A 19,615-nucleotide genomic window follows, 5' to 3' on the forward strand; every position below is an offset into this window, starting at 1 on the left:
TCTTGCAAGGGGGCAGTGATGGGCAAACCTCCCCCTGCCAGAAAATAGTTGCGCTGCAAATGACTCCCCAGGGTTTTGCCACAATCTCCAGTTCCACGTTTATGGGATGCATTTTCTCAAGCTTTCAAAGGCAGCTCTGAGAAGTTCTCCCTGCCAGGAGCTGGTTGTCGTTTTCCTCCCTCAAGCAGAGAGGACCATGGTGGCCAGAGAGATGGGCCGAAACGAGCAGGGCTGCATTGCGTGAGGCAGAGTTTTCAGTATTTTCCTAGGGTTCTTTGTGTTTGTATTTTTTAGAAACTCTGTTAAGCCTGTTGTAAGGCATGGGTTGCGAAGCCCCACGCCGTTGGGCAAGAAAGCAAAAATGACACCATTTCAGTAAAGCGTCTATCTCGAATGCTCATCCGGACTAAATATAGAATTTTGGAAATGGCAAGAGGAATTTCCCAGTTTCGTCAAGACAGAGTCTCTTTGAACGATCTGAAACCTTTCTTTCTAGGTTTCTTGCCATCTGGGCTGAGTAGCGGTGTACGAGAGAAGCTGCCAACTGACTCATTTTCTCTTTCTTGCTCATTTCTCTCTTTTTCTTCCTTTCCCTTCCTTTCTCAGGCTCCCCCAAATCTCTCACATATATTAAAGTAGCCAAGCTGGGGGGAAAGAGATCTGTGAGACATCCGGGAAACAGATTTCCAGGTTGATCACCCTGCCCTTCCTGGGGCAGCAAGCTGGTGATGCAGGGCCCGTAGGAAGCATTGGCAGATCCTGAAAACTAAAGCATCTTTTTAAAAGATGAAAAACAATGGCTGAAATCTGGTGAGATTTCCAGATTTCAGGTGAGGATGAACAGCCTGTTGAGGATCCCTTCTCTCACACCTCTGAGAGGGGCATGGGACCCATCCTTTTTCCTTTCCCAAGCTCGTACGAGCTATTTTATTCCAGCCTACCTTTGACTCTAGCTGGTTGGGGGATATTGTAGTTAATATCTTGTTCTTTCTATTGTGATCCTACTTGGGCTGTTTCCATTAGTGGTTCTAGAGTTGGTCTGGAGCAGTGTGGTCTATAAATAAATAAATAACATGAAAGAATTGGGGTGCGAGACTGCAGCAGCCCAGGATGATGAAAGAAGGGGATGGCTGGTGTGGGTTTTCCGGGCTGTGTGGCCGTGTTCTGGAAGTTTTGTTTCCTAACGTTTCGCCAGCATCTGTGACCGGCATCTTCAGAGAGCAGGAGCACAGACAGGAGCATAGATACTGGCGAAACGTTAGGAAACAAAACTTCCAGAACACGGCCACACAGCCCGGAAGACCCACACCAGCCATCGTATTCTGGCTGTGAAAGCCTTCGACAATCAAAGAAGGGGATGTTTTTTATTTGTGGACCTTCAGGCATGGGATTGCCCAAAACCTGCAAAACTTAGCCTTTTTAAACATGGGGCCTGCCACATTCAAGCAGTGATGGTGCTGGGCTAGAAACCGGGAGACTAGGAGTTCTAGCCCTCCCACCGAAGCTGGCTGGGTGACTTTGGGGTGGTCCTTTTCTCTCAGCCCACCGCATGAGCTATTTATGGCTGGGTTATTTATTTAATTTACGTACAGGCCACCTGACTCCTACACGACTCTGGGTAGCTTACAGCTAAAAAGCAAACATACAAAAAAAAACACTCGATCAGAAAAGCAAGATACCAAAACAGAACCAACACAGATCAGACCAAAACAGAAGGGGTATACAAAATAAATAGTAGTAAGTAAATCCTTTTTTTTCCTTCCCCAAAAGCCAGTTTTTTTTTCACTTTGTATATAAAATGGCTTTGAGTATGTGTTGTTGTGGGAAAAATAGGAGGCATAGCATTATGTACTCTACCTTGAGTTGCACATGGATATAAGTGGGATATAAATGTAATATCAGCCAGCACAACAACCTCTGTTATATGTTGTAAGGATTGTAAAATAGGAATACACAGATCAAATAGGAATGAATGTCTCCGGAATGTTATGAGGCCAGTTCTTCTGGGGATAAATGCCTATCTGACTCCCTCCACACTCATTCATTTCCAGACCCTTTACTGTGGACATACTCCCTTGCAACTGTGGGCATATTTGTGGTTTATTGTATGATAAACTGGTTAATGCTGGTTAATGCTGACCTAGGTTAGTATTCCCCCCCCCTTTTTTTGTCTTCCTCCCTGGTGTGAATCCTGTCTGTTGGATTCATTTATGATTTAGTTTATGGTTCTACATATGTCAGCCTTGCGAGGTAGACCAGACAGGAAACACAGCCAGATGAGCTAATTCTACTTTATTGTAAGGTGACATTGACAGAATCTTGCAAGTCTGAAAATACAATTCCTGCACCCCCCCCATCTCCTTTACAGCCCAAGAAACCAGGGAGGGTCCCTTCTGAGCCTCTTGCCCCACGCACTGTGTTCCTGTGGGCTATGCTGTCTCTTATCTGACTGTTCCCTTGGCTGCATCTCTGGGCCCAGTCTCTCAAGGTCATTCCTGCATACTGCTACATCCTATTGTGCAAACAGAAATGGTTAAACATGCTTTGTGTGAATGCAGCCAACATGTACCAATCAAGCTTCCTTTTCTTCCTTTGCTTCCCCTCCTTTTGATTCCTGAAACACAGAACTGGTTCCACACCTCCACCGATGCTTCTAGGAAGAAAAAGAGCAAAGAAAAAGAACAGAGGACGCCCAACAATGAAGAGCAAAAGACAAGCGCAGATGGGAAAAAACGGGGCCGGAAGCCGAAGGAGAGGCCTCCAGAAGTTTTTCCTAAAGACAGAGAGATCATCCTGGGAAAAATTAACCATAAGAAAGCCACTGGATCGTGGCCGGTGGCAAACTGCCTCCTGGATGGGAAGGATAGAGGTAACAAGTCCTTCCACGCCAAGAAAGGGGGGGCTAATAAGATGCCAGAGAAATAAGCAGAGGGGGCAGAAAAAACTCTTTAAAGGTTAGTTTACAGGGTGACGGGTGACCGGGATGTTCCTTCCATGGCTGAGCCCCTCCCCGTTCTGCTCCCTTTTAATTAAAAAAAAGCATAAATGACAAACCACTTTAAAGCCTGAACACAGACATTGGGTTTTACCTTGGAAGAGGAACTCAACCCGCTGGTGTGACTTCTTCCGTCAGAACCCCGCCTGGATTGTATATAATGCCAGCCCTGGTGGGCAGCCCCCGGTTTGCAAACTGCGTCCACGTCTGGGTTGGCTCACATGGCGAGGGGGTCAAAAGAGACGCTGCAGGAGCAGGAGAGTGAAGTGCAATAGGTAAAGCTTTTCCTTCTCTGTTGTGGATTGCTTTTCGGGTAGCGGACATGTGTTAGGAAACAGAGCGCGTCGGAGTTCCGCAAACGAAAACAAATGTTGTGGTTGTGGTTGAAAACCCAGCTTACTTTTATAATTTTCATAGGAAATGCATTTAAAACAAAATCTGAGATTGTTTGACAATGAACAGTGGGAGGCTGGGGGGTTGGGTTGGGTTTATTATTATTAAATACCCTGATTTTGAAAATTTTTGTTGGTTTTTATGGTCCAACCAGAGAAAAAACCAAGAGGCTGGTGCTCTGGCCGTAATTTGGATGACAAGGCTTTGGAAAGAGAAACATTTGGGGAAAGTGTTATTGGAGAAGGGAACTTTTGGCATTAAGATGCTTTTGGAAGTTTTCTCAAAGAGGGAGATTTAATTGTGGAAAATACAGGGCCCTTCTGTGAAACCCTTTTTTTAGTTAAGCTTTGAAAAGAAGGTGGAAAAAATGCTTTTGAAAATATCCCAAGGAGAAAGCTCTTGCTAAGTCGGTTTAATGAATTAATTAATTAATCTGTCAATTTTTTTTCTGTAATGCTTGGAAACGCATTGGTGTGGGATCGTACAGTTTGCTATATGTTGCTGATATGTATATTACATTGATGCAATGTCTTTGATCCCCACCATCTATGCCTAGAGTTGAACTCAAAGGCAGGGATGGGTGAATATATGCATTTGGGTTTTCTCCATTTCTCATTTGTGCAGATCAATCTGGTTCCTTGAAACTGAGATTTTTTTTTCTTCGAGTTTGCACTAAAATTTGTATGCACTTGAGTGCACATTTCTCCAAGCATAAACATTTTTGTCTGCATTTTTCCTAACATGCTCTGTTTTTGCAGTTATTGCAAATGCATATTTGTACATTATTTCATGAATGCAGATGTTATTGTGTAGTCTTCTCCCTAAACAACGATGAAATGCTTTGCAAAGTTTGAGAAAGTGTGGATTTCAAATGAGAATAAAGTTTCAGTCCTTGTATTAGTTCAAATATGCCAACTTAGCAAAGGTAGCATTCAAATGCCCCATTCTTAATCTGATCTGCCTTTCACACATACCACTATAGGTATATTTGAGTTCACAATGTGGACCCAGGAATTCCTAGAAAAAGTTGGCTGGCATTTTTCCAAAGAACTTGCTTTCTGCTTTGTCCTAAAGCATCAAATTTAGCTTACCTGTAACTCTCAAAGTGGCGGTAGTCCTATATTTGAACTGTACCACTTTCAGCTGTGGGGAGGTACAGGAATTTTTCTCCATGCAAAACAACAGCTAGGTTGTAAAATACAAGTAATTCTTGGTTAATGACAGTAAATTGGGACCGGCAACTTTGTCACTAAGCAGCGTGGTTGTAAAGCATGTCATGTGACTGCACCGACTTACGACAGTTCCAGTTGCCATTGTTAGGCGAATCCCATGCAGTTGCAGCACTCCACAGCCACATGATCTCCATTTGCATCCTCCTGCCAGCTTCTCCATTGACTTTGCTTGTTGGAAGCCAGCAGGGAAGGTCGCAAATGGCAATCATGTGACCACGAGACACTGTGATGTCATAATTGCAAGCCAGTTGCCAAGTGCCTGAATTGTAATCACATGACTGCGGGGACACTGCGATGGCTGCAACTTCGAGGACCTGTCATAAATCCCCCTTGTCCAGTGCTGTCGTAACTTTGAATGGTTGCTGAATGAGTGGTCGTTAACCGAGGACTCCCTGTAGAGCATTCCAACTGGAACACAGCAAACCGCCCTGTTCTGGACAATTTGCTCCTGTAAATCACCATCTTTTGATAATATCCTTAGTTTTGTGTAGTTTTTAAATTGCCTTTCTTTTTCTTTTTTTAACCCTGTATCCTGCCCAGAGACCATCAGCATTGGGCAGGATCTAAATAAATAAATGCACCGGCCAATGCTGGGATATTTGGGTCATATAAAAATAAATATATGACCAAATAAAAATCCTGGGCGGAACATGGAATGTTTCCCCCTATTTTACAAATCTTTGCAAAACCATTCCTGTCTCTATAAGTACTTGACCTTTCTATCATGTGAGCCCCCCGTGCGCAGCGTTAAGTGGTGTCGCTCACCCTCATAAGGGCTTTACAATAACTTTGGTGTGAGCTACGCAAGTGTTTGAGGTGAATAGGGCTGTTCCTCCTGCACTTTAAGGCAGCTGTGTCTTTTCCTAGGTTAGGGCAGCAACTAACCTAGGAAAAGAAGCAGCTGTATTAAATCTGCTTTAAAGTGTTGGAGCTGATGCTACGTTTATGCTCCTGTGTACCTCAAAGCACTGCACAGCTCTGTTAGGGATACTCTGCCCTGATGGCAGGCTAGGGCCAGCTTTTGGAAAGCTCTTAGCAAGAGGCATTGTGTACCTTGGCTGCTGCTTCTGAAAAATATTGAAGGAATAGAAATCTCAATCCAGTCATTGTGTAGAAAAGTCTCTGCCACCCAGAGTCATTGGGAGTTGGGCAGCATACAAATGTATTGATTAATTCAATAAACCTGGTGCTCTTCAGGTCTGTTGGGGTGGCAACTGCATGCTGGCTAGGAATTCTGAGAGTTGCTGCCCCAATACGTAGGTGAAATGGGCGGCTATATAAATTGAATAAATAAATACATCTCGAGGATGCTGGACTGGGAGAAGCAAAGGGGTTGAGGGAATAGGCATTTTTTTGGCAGTAGGTCAAGAATGAGTCTTGCATCTCCCAGGATGTTGGATCTCAGCCCTGGATCCCATGCCTCCTCAGGGCTGGTATAATATTTGTACACATGAAGTGCTAGCTTTGGAGTATGTCCCTAATTCTGTTGACCTTCTCCAGTCAATGAAGTTTAGCCATATAGACTGTGGTCAGAGCCATAGCTGATTTTCCACCGGCGCTGTATCTGCACTGAGCAAAAGGTGCTGATCCCCTTCTCTCTGTACAGAGAGGTCTTGCTGCAAGTATCTTCCAGGGATGTGGCTTCTCTAAGATTTAGGCAGGCCAGCTGGCCAAAAAGTCCATCTAGAAGACAACCTTGGCAAGATCATCTTCTCAGTGCAAGCAAGGAGGCTTTGCAGTGGGCTGTGTTTGCTGCAGATAGATCTACCCTTGCCGAAAATGTTCCCTGGTTATGACTAGCTTCCACTAACAGGAGCTTCCCTGGTAATGACTCCCCTCCATTGGCAAGGGCTTCCAACTTTTTTAAGGGCCACCTGGTCCAAGCAGGGCTCCAGCTCTCGCATGCCAAGATGTTCTAAGGCTTTAACAGTCCTGGTCATAAATGGAACAATTCCCATCCTGGTGTCTCTGCAGCAGTGAAAAAATGACATTTCTTCATTCTTTGTGTAATTAGAAAAGTTGTAGCCGTGCTACCTCCTCTCCCTGACTCTTAAAATAGTGACCCACCCACCTGGCAGAATGTCTATCCAGTGCAAACCCATCATTTTCAGATTCAGAAGATCCACATTGACTTCTTGTCCTATATGTTCCATAACTACCTTAACTTTCTGAAAAGCAACATAGGACCAAGATTGAGCTGGAAGACACTGGACTTTCTAATACTGTTTCATCACAGTGTGGAATTATTTCCCAGAAACAATTACCTCTTTGTGGGCAGTTCCACACAAGATGTGTGGGTAGACATACTAGGAGAGGCATGGATTTTGTACATCCAGGTTTGTCTAGCTATGAAGGAATTGCACTTGTATTAGTCATAAACTCCATTAATGAGAGCATAGCGGTCTCACGCTGCCTGTGCCTCCAATCCTGATCCTGCGTGTAAGATGCTGGTGTGCTCATCTGGAAGAAGTCAGGTTGGGTCCTCTGAATCTCAAAAACACAGATCTGTATACTGTGGGCATTTCATAATTAATAGGAATGCCAGATATTAGAGTTCATAATTTCACAGATTTGGTTCCTTTTTGAAAGCCTGCAAGGGAGGGAATATAATCTAAGGCGAGGATCCAGAATCTAGGAGAACAATATGGTGCTTGGTTTGAAAGCTTTGGGCCTCTACAGTATGTCCGATGTCTCTACTCATGGTAGGTTCCATCTTGAAGTAGAAGATGCATGTAGATTTATCTTCAAGTTGGCCAAAAGATAAGTCTCTTCCTACGTTCTCCATCACTAATCCATAAAATTCAAGCTGTCATCCTTAGTGTCTTCCTCTTTGCCTATACTCCACTTGTCATATCTCTGGAAACCCTAACTTAGCACTACCATCTCTTGGCTGCAAAAAATCCAGATGACACCCCCCACCTCATCATTGCTATCCAGTGGTTACTTGGAGTTTTGGAGCCTATATGGTAGCCCTACCCAAATTATGAATTTCATTTCCCATTGGGGTGGCCACATTAATTTGTTGCAGCAAAACCAACTAAACTCACTCTTAGTTGGACTTGTTGAATACTTAACAAATGTATTATGATGGAAGTTTTAAGGTGCTTCTAGAGCAGTGTTTCTTAAACTTGGCAGCTTTAAGATATGTGGACTTCAACTCCCAGAATTCCCTAGCCAGCAAGCTGGGAGTTGAAGTCCACACATCTTAAATTTGCCAAGTTTGAGAAACACTGCTCTAGACTCTTCATTATACTCAACAGCTTCTTTCCACGTTTGGGGCAAAATAAATTATTGGGCTGGACCATGGATTACATGCAGCTAGAATATTCATGAAATCGTCCAATGAAAATGCATTGGAATACCACTCCTAGACTTCCCAACCAACCCCAGATTGGGAAGATGGGCATATAAAAAGTTAGTCTCAGTACTCAGGTTGCCCACATCTGCTTGAGTTTAGGACCACTATTCCCAGTTGTCCTGGTGTTAATTTTATCTCTATAGAGAGGATTGACATTAAGCAACCCATAAGTAGCAACTCTGTGACTAGTAGGAACTATGAAGGCAAGTGCTTGTGTGGGAGATCAAAATGTTGTCAGCCAGTAACCTTTGTGGATATTTACAAGATTGGGGTCACCCATAATTGAGTGTATAGTCTGGTCCAGTGTTTCTCCACCTTGGCAACTTTAAGATGTGTGGACTTCAACTCCCAGAATTTCCCAGCCACACCTCTTGAAGTTGTCAAGGTTGAGAAACACTGGTTTGGTCATTTGGTAAAGGAGAAAGCGAAAGAGAAATGAGGTCTGAAATCTGATTTTATTTTGTTCTGTTGACACACTAAAAAAGTATAGTTCAGAACTGCAGGGAATTGCCTACAATCTCTGTAATAAGTGCAAGTGGAAGTGATGTTAGGCAGGGCTTTCATGTTCACCTAATGGAAGCTGTGTTGCCTGTTTTTCACTGCTGTGGAAATGTTTAGCACATTAGAATTGTTTGGGGGAAGAAGTTGATCTCTGTGGAGAAAGGGGCACTTGTTTTGGCTGGCAACTTCTTTTGGGCAATGCAAGCCTCTTCGTGCAGTGCTGTACAATAATATATATGCTTAAAGGATATGGACGTGGTGCTTTTCCTTCAAACATTGGTAGTGCTTTGAACTGAATGTCAGGCCATCGCAGAGGAATCGTGAGCGTTTCTGACCACTTTGGTCCTCACATTTTGTTGAACATGGGCTCTGTTGTGCCTTGTGGACCACTGCATTATCTTTTTTTTAACGGCCATCATGAACCGTGATGTTTGTAAAGATTCCGGATTTAGCTCTTCCCCATCCCCTGTTGCTGCAAACAGGAAAAAAAAAATCCACATGGTGGAGAATTGACCTTCAGGCTGGTTTTTACTTACTTTGTTGTTGTAGTTATTTGTGTTTTGCAATTTGTATTGCTGAAGAGGCAAGCTACTTCTCCATTGCATTGTACACTTGGGGGTGTCTTGCCTCTTTGGCACACAGTGGAAATGCCAAAGAAATGTTCAGTATTTCCTTCTCTTTTCCTGAAGTTTAAGAATGTCTGAGTTAGGACTTTATGAGAGCATTCCATAGTAAATAAACTCCTTAATAAAAAGAGAAATGATGAGCGGCATATAAATTTAATTAAATAAATAAATAATATGGAATGCAGGCTATTTCTGAGTGATATTTCATGCAGATTTTTGTTCTCTTGTAAAGCCTGAATTATTATTATAAATCACTGAGCAATCTCCAATCTGGGTCTCTCTAGATATGTTTGAATTATAATTCTCATTGCTTCAAGTAGGTCATGCTAAACAGGGTCAGGAAAACTCTCACCTAAAATTAATATTAAATGCTTGGTAGAATAAAAAGTTCAGGTATAATATGTGATTATATAAAGTGGTAACATCTATGTGACAGTACAACTGAAAACCATTTCACCTTTAAAAATCAAGCAGTTGATAAAGGAGGCAGGAAAAATCTAGCCATAATGGGTTGAGTTTGTCTATTAGGAAGGAACATTAATTAATCTCTTAGTCTTGGACTTTTATCCTCAGACTCGTGCGTGTGTTGGTATGCCCAAGCATGCATGATGGCACTATGCCCTTTTTTCTTTCTCCCTCAACATCTCAAAAGATGAAATGTTCTTTATAAAGGTCTTGCAGCCCCTCAGAGCACAATCCACTAGGAATTTCTGTTCTGTATGACCCACAAAAATGGCTTTCATGAAATGATAACTTTGGTCCAAATATCCTTTCTTGGAAAAGATAAATGGTTTTGTGATTTGGAGAAGTGTATCCTCTGTGTACAATTGAAAGCAAAGGTTTATCTCCCCCCCCCCAAGTCTAAAATTAATCTTTAAGTGTTCAGAAGCTAACATAACCTCTGCATGGTACAAAATCCATCCCCACATTTTCCTGTAAATTTGAATGCATCCTTACTATTTATTTGCAGTGGTTTACAATTTCATAGTAACAAAATAGGGGCTATAGCAGGTGCAAAAGTTTGGACATCCTTTCAATCAGGACTGTGTAACACCTCCTTTGGCAGAAATAACAGCTTCCAAACTTTTTCCTGTACCTAGTTAAAATCCTTGTATTCTTGCTTTTGGATTTTTTTTCCCACTCTTCCTTGCAGAATTCTTCTAGCTCAGAAATATTCATATATCTCCTTGCATGCACTACATATCTGAGATCTCCCCACAGATTTTCAGTAATGTTCAAGTGTAAAATTTTGCATGCAACTGTGCTTTTCCCACCCCCCATCTCTGAAAACTTCCTCTGCAGAGTTCCCTCCCCTCCAGAGTGGCTTTCAGGGAACAAAGGAGCTACAGACAAGGAGTGGGGCAATGAAAAACCTTAACATGCACAGCAAGATCTTTAAACCCAGCAAAATTCATATGCAATTACGTCCCTTTTGTGTATTGCACTTAGAACATTCCTAATAAAAATACTACAAAATACTAAAATTTTGACAGGCCTTGTCCAGAACTTCCTACTGGATTTTGCTGCTATTATTATTATTATTATTATTATTATTATTATTATTATTATTATTATTATTGATATTTTGCCTTTCTATACATAAAGGGTGCTCAAGACCACTAATAAGGAGGAAAAAAAAACATATAAAAACATAGCAATAAAGGTAGTTAAGATAATCCCTAAAATAATGAGAAAAGCTATCATTTAAAGCCACACCAAAAGCTGAATTGGAAAGATACATCTTGATGCCTTTTCTAAAATAGAGGAGTGTTTATTTCATTATTTTATTTTATTTTATTCTACTCTATTTTATTTTTATGCCTATTCCTGGAAACTCACACTGGCCTGGAGAAACTGCTTAGCTGCTTTTGCTCAGCTGGTTTTCAGAGTAGAAAATGCATTGCAATGATACATCATTTTTCTCCTCAGATTCTGCACATCTCATTTTGGGAGAACTTTGGCAGTTTTCTGAACCTGCCAATTCTTTTTGATGCAAATTGAAAGTGTCATGTCCAAACTGCTTCTCTGTTGCAACAGGTGTACTCTCTTAGAACAACTCTACTATTTACAGTTCTCTTAAACACTACTGTTTATCTCCAGCTTCTGGAATCGGAGCATCTTTTAAGGGCCGAGCAGAAGAGAAACCAATAAGATACCCCATGTAAAGAACAGGGTCGAAGGCCTGGTCTCATCCCATCTTATTCAACAGGTTTTAACTTTCAAAAGAAACATCTGTTTGGTTTTTGGCAAATGAGACCAGTCTTTCTTTCACTCCATCTCTAGCCCTGCAAAGTCATAGCCCCTTTCTTCACGCTTCATTCAGCAGCTGCCAGCAATGTTCCATCTCTCAAGACACATTTCTGCCCTCCACCCCTGGGGAGAAATCTAAGCTGCATCACTGATTTGGGGAGCAGAATGAAGACTCTTCTCTCCCCCCCCACCCCAAATTGCTAATGGATTTTTGATTGATTGGTTACATGCCATCAAGTCATTGTTGACTCTTAATGACCACATAGATAGATTTTCTCCAAGATGATCTGTCCCTAACCTGGTCCTTTAGGTCTCCCAATGGTGCACCCATTGCCATCATCACTGAGTGACAACCTCCTTGCTGTTGGTTGTCCTCTTCTTCTCTTCCCTTCCACCTTGCCCAACATCAGAGCCTTCTCCAGAGAATTGTTTCTGAAGTAGGATAATGTGAGCCTGACCATTTGTGCCTCGAGTGGGAACTCTGGGTTGATTAGTTCTAGGATCCATCGGTTTCTTGGATGTCCACGGTATTCTCAGGAGTCTTCTCCAACACAGAGTTCAAAAGGGTCAATACTCTTCCTCTCCTGCTTTTTCAAAGCTCAACTTTCCCTTCCATAGAGTGTCACAGGGAACACCATGGTTTGCATGGTCCTGATCTTAAATTACTAATGGAATTTAATGGAAAGGCACCTAAATTTATTCTTTGAAACTCAGACAGTAGCAGCCAGTTCGCTGCATCAGAGCCCAAAAGGGCTGGGGAAATTGTGATGCCGAAAATGCACAAGTGCCTTCCTCCTTTTTTTGGCAGGAAACTGGCTAGGGATTTGGGGACTCCAGTGCATCGAGAGCAGCTGGGATGGAGAAAGTGGATATAACGCAAACTTCTGAAAGAGCCCTCCTCTCTGGACGAAAGAAGGGGGACGCGCTAGATAGGAAGGGAGAGGAACTGGAGGTGCAATTAACTTTTTTTATCCATCCTGATGTCAAAAGACAAGAAAGGGAGGCAGGCTCTGGAAGCAAACATTGACTAAGAAGATGATGTTGTCAACCAATATTTGGATTCCAAGACCAGGCCCTGCATCGCTCGTATACGGCTCTCTGGCAGCGATGGGCTGCGCTCAGAAAGGCAGAGAAAAATGTGGTTGGCAGGAGCCTTGCAAACTTACCAAGAGTCTACATTTAACTGCCCTTCCCCTTGTGGGAGGTTTTCAGTCCTCCAACTAGAGTTGGATAGACATCATTTGAGTTTAATGGATTCCTGCCCTGGATGACCTCTTGGGTCCTTTCCTCCTCCTACCAAGAATCCTGATGATGTAGAGTCATTCTATGTGTATTTGACAGCTTTTAGTAGCAACTAAGAGACTCTCTGGTTTTGTGCCAATAGAAGTGAGGGTGAAAGTGTGTTTTGTTTCTTAAAGATGGAAATAATTGCAGTCATTTCTCTCTAAAATATTCAGAATATTTTTTTCTGTTTCCTGAATCAATAAAATGTCCCTGTTTTTCATTATCTGTGGAAAAGGGAGAGGCTGGTAAAGAAATATCTTCTGCTCTAGAGAGTTGTAAACACTAGAGATATTTTTAGTGCTTGTTTTGCAACAACACCAAGCCATAAAATCTGTTACGGGTCATTTTCTGTGTTTGCTGCCTGTGGTTTTAATGACTCTTGGAAAAGTGAAAAGATTGTTCTTCAGCGCACAGAGAAGAAGCCTTTTGAAGTGGAAAATCTGAACCCTCCTGCAGTGTAGCGAAAGGGTACTAAAATTAAATAAATAGCCATTTCCTGACCCTCCTCAAATTTAAGCACTGGGACAGATCATCCCACCCAACCTAATGCAAATGGCATGGTTGTGTTCACACAACACCTTTAGCCAGATCTATTCAGGACCTTGTGGCTTCAGATATCCAATTTGCTCAACTTGGTTTGGGTTAACTTCGGTTAGGTTTTTTTGTGGCTTAGCACATTGTGTGACCTTGCCTGCTTAGTTAGCTTGTGGTTCAAATTATTGTACAAACCAGAAGATGGGATAATTCAGTAACCCAGTTCTGTTCGTTGTGTGAACACAGTCTGTGAGTGGGAGATGCCCAGTTCACTGGGAAGCATCTGCTTTCAGATTGTTGGAGTTTAATTTTCAAGCTGTGGGTTGTATGTTAGTACAAAAAAGGGCCCAAACACTTTTTGTTTATTCAATAAATTCTGCTTCCAATTAAAAACACACACACATATGCACATTTAGGTCAATGTGTGAATAAAGTCTTCATATTGTTAATGGCCAAGCTGTGCTTTCTCACCAGAAGTGTTTTTTCATTCTCCATGGTAGCAGGCAGTTCCAAGGTTAATTTACTTAAACAGTTGAACTCCAAGGAAAATGTACTGGAGTCTTGTAATGTGGTGACTCATCTGGTCACCAGTGGTGAACAGCAGTAACCTCCAGGTGAGCAAGCAAGGAACCGTTAATAAATTATGAAAAATTGGTTCCTCTCTTCTTTCATGCAGTATTCAACTAATGCCGTGTTCCCTGGTCCTCTAAATGTGTTGAATTAAACTCCCATGATGCCCATGCTGGTTGGAGATAAAAGGCACCCAGTTAGAGAAACTGCACTCAGACCCTTCTTGGACGAGACAACCAGCAGATACAGTTGTGTTCTCCCTTATGCACAAAATAAGTACTATCCACCTGTTACGGATGGAGATTAAGGCTGAAAGACAACGGTTTGGACGAAAATGTCCAACTGGCCGGCCCCTTGATTGGAACTGAGGGCTTGTGACCGATTTGCCTGAAACTCTGTCTGTTCTCAAAGGTGTATTGCATGTTCTCCAGAGGACATCTTGTTTCCTGATGCATGGGGTACCATGGCAACCGCTGTCTCTCGAGGAAGTGGTCGCATTTTTTTAGCAGCTGCCTGTGGAATTAGCCGTTTGCATTGGGCTGTGTGATTCGTGCTGGCCGTGCAAGGAAAACCAATATTCTGTATCTTACTTCAGGGCAGTGTTTCTCACCCTTGGCAACTTTAAGATGAGTGGGCTTCAACTCCCAGAATTCCCCAGCTGCCATGTTGCTAAGCTTGAGGAACACTGCTTTAGGGGATTCATTTTCCTTAGAACTGGGTGCATGTGTTTACAGATTGGTGCAAACTGTCTGCAAGAACGTATGAAAGCTGGAGAAGGCAATGCGAAAGAACAGGAACAGGGGCCGCTAGCACAGTTTCTGTTTGTGAGTTTTTGGTGGAAAATCTCCATTGGCAGTGGACAATGAATGGAACATTGAATTTCCCCCCAACAAATTGGTCCTGCTTATTCAGGTTTCTCCATAAAAACCCATTCTGGACTAGGCTGTGATGGAATCATGTTGCTTGTGGTTCAGTGTGTTGTATGATCCTACCCATTATTGTAGCATGTTGTATGAACCAAATCATCATGTTACTAAGCCATGATAGGGTATATCAGCCGGTAGCTCATTATGGGAGCACAGCAGATGCTCTGAGTTTTTGTTAGAACTCAGGTTTAAGGTTTTACTTAGTGTGTGAACCCAGCTGATGAGGCATACCACTGAGTGACCTATAGAGTCACCACCAATTGTCCAGTTCACATTTTCTTGGTCCATTATTTTTTTCCTGACCTAGCTGGGGTGTGCCAAGTGAATTTCAGGGCTCTAGAAGAGGCATCTTCAAGGGGTCCCTTCTGCATCTGTAATGACTATTTTGGCTATGAATTCTGAGGAATGGCTTCTCAAACATCTGGAGAGCTTTGTTGATGAAAACTGATCTGGGATGACTACTCAAAATGAGGTTGTTGCCCCGGATTGGGCATATGAAGTTAGAACTGTGACCTTCAACTGAAGGGGGTCTCAGGCCTAGCTTATCAATCCTTTGGAGAGAAAAAAAATGAATCTAGAACATGCTACATTTTCCACCCAACCTAAAGCAATGAACATTTATATTCCTTGTGGGGCAGTTTCCAGCCAAGGGCATCTATAAGTTGGTGGTCAAAAATGGCAAGATGGTAGGTAGAACAAGGCAAGCCCACTTAACAATATGTAATACTCTAGTAACGTTAGTCATCTGCATCAAAACATGTGGTCCAAACCATTGGCTGGGCCAAATTCATACCCATCTCTTATGTCACCCCTGTATTTCTTGGCAGTACTAGAACTCTGGAATTCAGACAGGCACACATACATGCTCCCTCTTGAACAGAAAACGGGGTGCTTCACTCTTCCATCACATTTCCCCACCCGGGTTTTTCTGTTAAATTGTGCAATATCTCTGTTTAAGAAGTTCTAAGCCATAAAGCAATCTTCTCCAACATGGCACCCTGCTGGTTGGGGGATTGTGGAAACCGAAGTCCAAGGTCTCTGGAGAGCATTAGAGTGGGGTACGTGTAATACAATTCCCACAATAGAGGACCATCCATATGTTTGGAATGTGTTTGTAATGAACCAGAAGTTCTTTGATCCAACTGGGGTTCATCTGAACTTTTGTTGACATACTTTTTTGGGGTAAAGTCCCAATACTTTTGCAGTGCACTGGTGGGAAGAGGGTTGAGCTAAAAGACTGAAACTTCAAGACATTTGTTCTTAGAATGCTTTCTAAGAAAGGGTTTGAATATCTCTGCAATCTTTTAGCAGGGAATTTTAGAAGGAGCCAGGGTGCTGAGCAATTTTGAGAAGGTACTACAATGGGGGATGCTGGAGACCAGGCACTGCTTTGGGAAGAGTTTGGGTCATGATTCTGAAGAGAGGTGCTTATTTTATGGTCCACACAGGACAACCCAAATTTCTTCAACTTTTTGAGCCTGTAGGGGTCTTCAGTGGGATTTTTTTTTTTTCTGTCTAGAAGAGGGCTAGAATTTTCTTTTTAAGGAAAAAGAAAAATGCTAATTTTGAATCCTGTTTTTCCTCCTTGTTCCAGGCCATATTAAGGGAAAATTTAGGGAAAAGATCCTATAGATAATAAGCACATCGGAGGAAATACAATCGGTTTTCCTTCCTTCCTTCCTTCCTTCCTTCCTTCCTTCCTTCCTTCCTTCCTTCCTTCCTTCCTTCCTTCCTTCCTTCCTTCCTTCCTTCCTTCCTTCCTCCCTCCCTCCCTCCCTCCCTCCCTCCCTCCCTCCCTCCCTCTTAGAAATTCATAGCTTGCTTTTCTTCATTCAAAATAAAAAATTTCAAGAGCTTATGATACAATCATGTATAAGACATACTCAGCGTGGTTCCAGCTTGTTCTCTGTTGTGCTGGACTTCCATATGCCACATAGAAATATAAGGATTGGTTAAAAATGTAAGAGGAGTATTTTTGATGTCTGCAGTGGCATTTGGAAGTGATGCCACCTATTCTAACATCTTGAGATGCTGATGTTGCTTTTCTATTGGGGTCTGCTTTTAAGAGAAGCCAAGGCTTCAGATGTTGAAGACTTGCTTTAGTACACATCGTGATCGTGCTTGCAGACTTTGCTATTAAGGTTTCTCTGGACTTAGGACATCGCCAGTGGTGGTTGGTAGTTAAGCCTGGTTTATTCTGAGCTGAACCTGAAGGAGGATGGGAAAAGTTTCTAAGAGTGAAACTATAGCTTTAATCTTCCTAACCAGGAGAACTGGGTAGCCTTGAACATGCTTTGTAAGGGATTCTGGGCTTAAACTTCCCAGCAAAACCAGCTCCACAAACCCAGAGGGAGTAATCTCAAAGAAAAAAAAAATCAAATGTAAAAATCAAGTCTCCTTTGAGTGAAGCTTATTTGAGTGACTATGTGTGCATAGTTTTCTTGGCAGCAGTATTTGCTCTTCCCTTCACCCAGAATGCTTTTTAACTTCCCAGCGTAGTGTACAAGATTTCCTGCCCAAGTACTAAAGAGGTCCATCCTCTTAGTTTTTTGAGATAAACCCAGATCAGCTAGGTGCAGTCACCTAGCAAAGAAAAGCGTCCTTTCATCATGAAGGTTTGGATCTATTTCCTTCCTTCCTTTTCAGTATAACAGTGGATTTCCTCATCCCCACTATTATCCTACAAAACATTTGGACTAGAAGCCATTGATCTGGGCAGGTGTACTGAAGCCATTGATCTGGGATCTGCAGCAGGTGTACCGAAAACGCTCAGTAGAGGTTTGAGGTCACCTTTGTTCATTTCAAGGGCAAGGGGAGAGTGTGAAGCAGGCCCAAGAACCGGGAATTACTGTAAAGCAAGCTGCAGGTTCCCAGCCATGACTTTGGGCAAGAAAGCCTGCCAGTGTATTCATGTAATACAGTCTACAAACATGCCACGATTATCAGTTTTGCATAAAGGCATTCCAAGATGAACACCGATGGTCTTAGCATGGTGTCCAAGCTTAATCTATTTGTTTTTGGTTCATGGTAATGTTGCGTGATGCTCCAGGTTCCAAGGCAAAGGCTGCTTTGAAGATCTACGGGGAGCATGCATGCCTCCTTGAAGCAGTCATATTTTTCCCCAGAATCACACAGCTGCCTTCCACGCAATTAAAGATAGTTTAGGTTGGAGGATTTGCAGAAGGATGAGGTCCTTCCTGCTCTGGTGGCTTTTCCCCTTGGAATCTGAAGCTCTGCACAGCAGTAGTTCAGAGTATTGTACACATCTGGTTTGTTGATTAGGAATAAACACGTGATGTTGATGTTAAAACAGGTGTGTAAAGACACGTGTGGCGCCTTCTTGGCTTATTAAAGCAAGTGTATTCGCACAACTATTTTTCCCATTAAGTGGTTGTGATTCCCAGTCCTGTCAGTTAGTTAATTTGCATGGTGATCATCAGTCAAGGTAGTCTTTAAAAATAGTATTGAATTCTTGCTGAAACTTTAGAATGACTTGTTTTTATAAGTTTCCAAAGCTCTATTTGAATGTGAGTTTAAAATTTACAGTAGTAATCTGTCACATGGATTAACCTCCGTGTGGATCTTCACCAGATGTTGGTCTTAAAAAAAACGCAGAAATCACATGCAGGCAAACATAAATATGGTAAAAGCCAAGTTTTTTTCACTTCTTCCTATAAGATGTTTCCACTTAGATGTCTACCTCTGCAGAAACATCCCATAACGAATGATGAAATCACTTCTTGTATCCTTGTGAAGGTTTTGAGGTATTTTGACAATCAGCTTCTCCATAGAACTTGTGAACTGGTGGAACTGGTGGAACCTATGAATCCATTTGGGCAATCCTGATTCTGGGTGGAATTAGGTGACTTTCAGCCAAACTCTGCCCAGAATTGGACTTTCAATTGCATAAAAATCTGTTTGGGCAATGTGAAGAGTATGAAGTATGAGCTTCTGGCATCAATCAAACTGAATTTGTTGAATTTGGTAGTAACTACACATACTTTGAGATGAGGAAACAACCAAGCTGAGGTCTAACAGTCCCACCTCCTTTGTTGGAGCAAGTCACGTCAGAAGGCAAAGGCTGACACAAAGGTTTGCTTTTAAGTACCACTTCATTATGATTCAGTACAGGGAAATTGATTCCTGTACTCCTGTAGGTTTCTCTGAATCTGCTCCACAGAGACCAGATGTCACTTCTTGGATGTTCTGATTGCTCAGATCAAGAACTCAGTGCTCAGGATCACATAAGGCGGATAGTGCCTGTAATCGTGTGAGAAGGGGTCTTAGGGGAGAATATCACCGTTCAACAGGATCTGGGTTTTGGTACAAGACCATTTATTTTAATCTACCTGTCCAACCTATGAAAGCCCCTCACTATACATATCTGCCTGCCTCCCTCCCTCCCTCCCTCCCTTCCTTCCTATTCTGTGTTATGTTGATTCCCGGGCATCTCCAAATGTTTGTTTGTTTCTCCCTGATGCCAACATTAATGCATAAGTGTATTTTGGAAAATTAAAGAATGATTTTCAATCTATCACTTGTAATCATATAAATATATATATATAAATATATATTAAGAAGTGTTTATTTGCAAAAAAGGAGAGAGGAAAAAAAAGAAAAAATGTTTTAAATGTAAACTATCTTATAAACTCCTGATTTGTGACGATCTGTCTTTTTGGTAATCATTGGAAAAAAATCTCCGCTTGAGTACTGTAATAAATAAATATTAATATCAGCACCACTGAAACCCTTGATGGGACAAATCTATGTACTGTATGTATTAAAAAGAAAAAGAAACCCACAGCTGTATCAAATAAATGTTTATTGACTTTTTTGTACTTTGGCCTGAGTTGCTTTACTGGAAAAATGGGGACTGAACAATAACTTCTGTTTTATAATCCAGTTCCTTATCTGTTCAAAGGACTTCAGGCCAGGTTGTTAGACAG

General features: G+C 42.1%; 1 protein-coding gene across 3 annotated transcripts in view; it reads left to right on the forward strand.

The window, feature by feature from the left end:
• ZNF512B (zinc finger protein 512B) overlaps nucleotides 1-19,504 on the forward strand; it is a 58,991-nt gene extending 39,487 nt beyond the window's left edge. For all 3 annotated transcript variants that reach the window (XM_088154564.1, XM_088154563.1, XM_088154565.1), the window contains one exon: nucleotides 2,626-19,504. In XM_088154564.1, coding sequence (XP_088010690.1) covers nucleotides 2,626-2,925 — 300 coding nt within the window. In that variant the 3' untranslated portion in view covers nucleotides 2,926-19,504. The remainder of the gene's footprint in view (nucleotides 1-2,625) is intronic.
• Nucleotides 19,505-19,615: the final 111 nt, after the last annotated feature.

The sequence above is a fragment of the Python bivittatus genome, unplaced genomic scaffold, assembly GCF_059951505.1.
Source record: "Python bivittatus isolate LINGU-HERP-01145 unplaced genomic scaffold, Pbiv_v1 ctg000700_np1212, whole genome shotgun sequence".
NCBI classification, from domain to species: Eukaryota; Metazoa; Chordata; class Lepidosauria; order Squamata; family Pythonidae; genus Python; species Python bivittatus.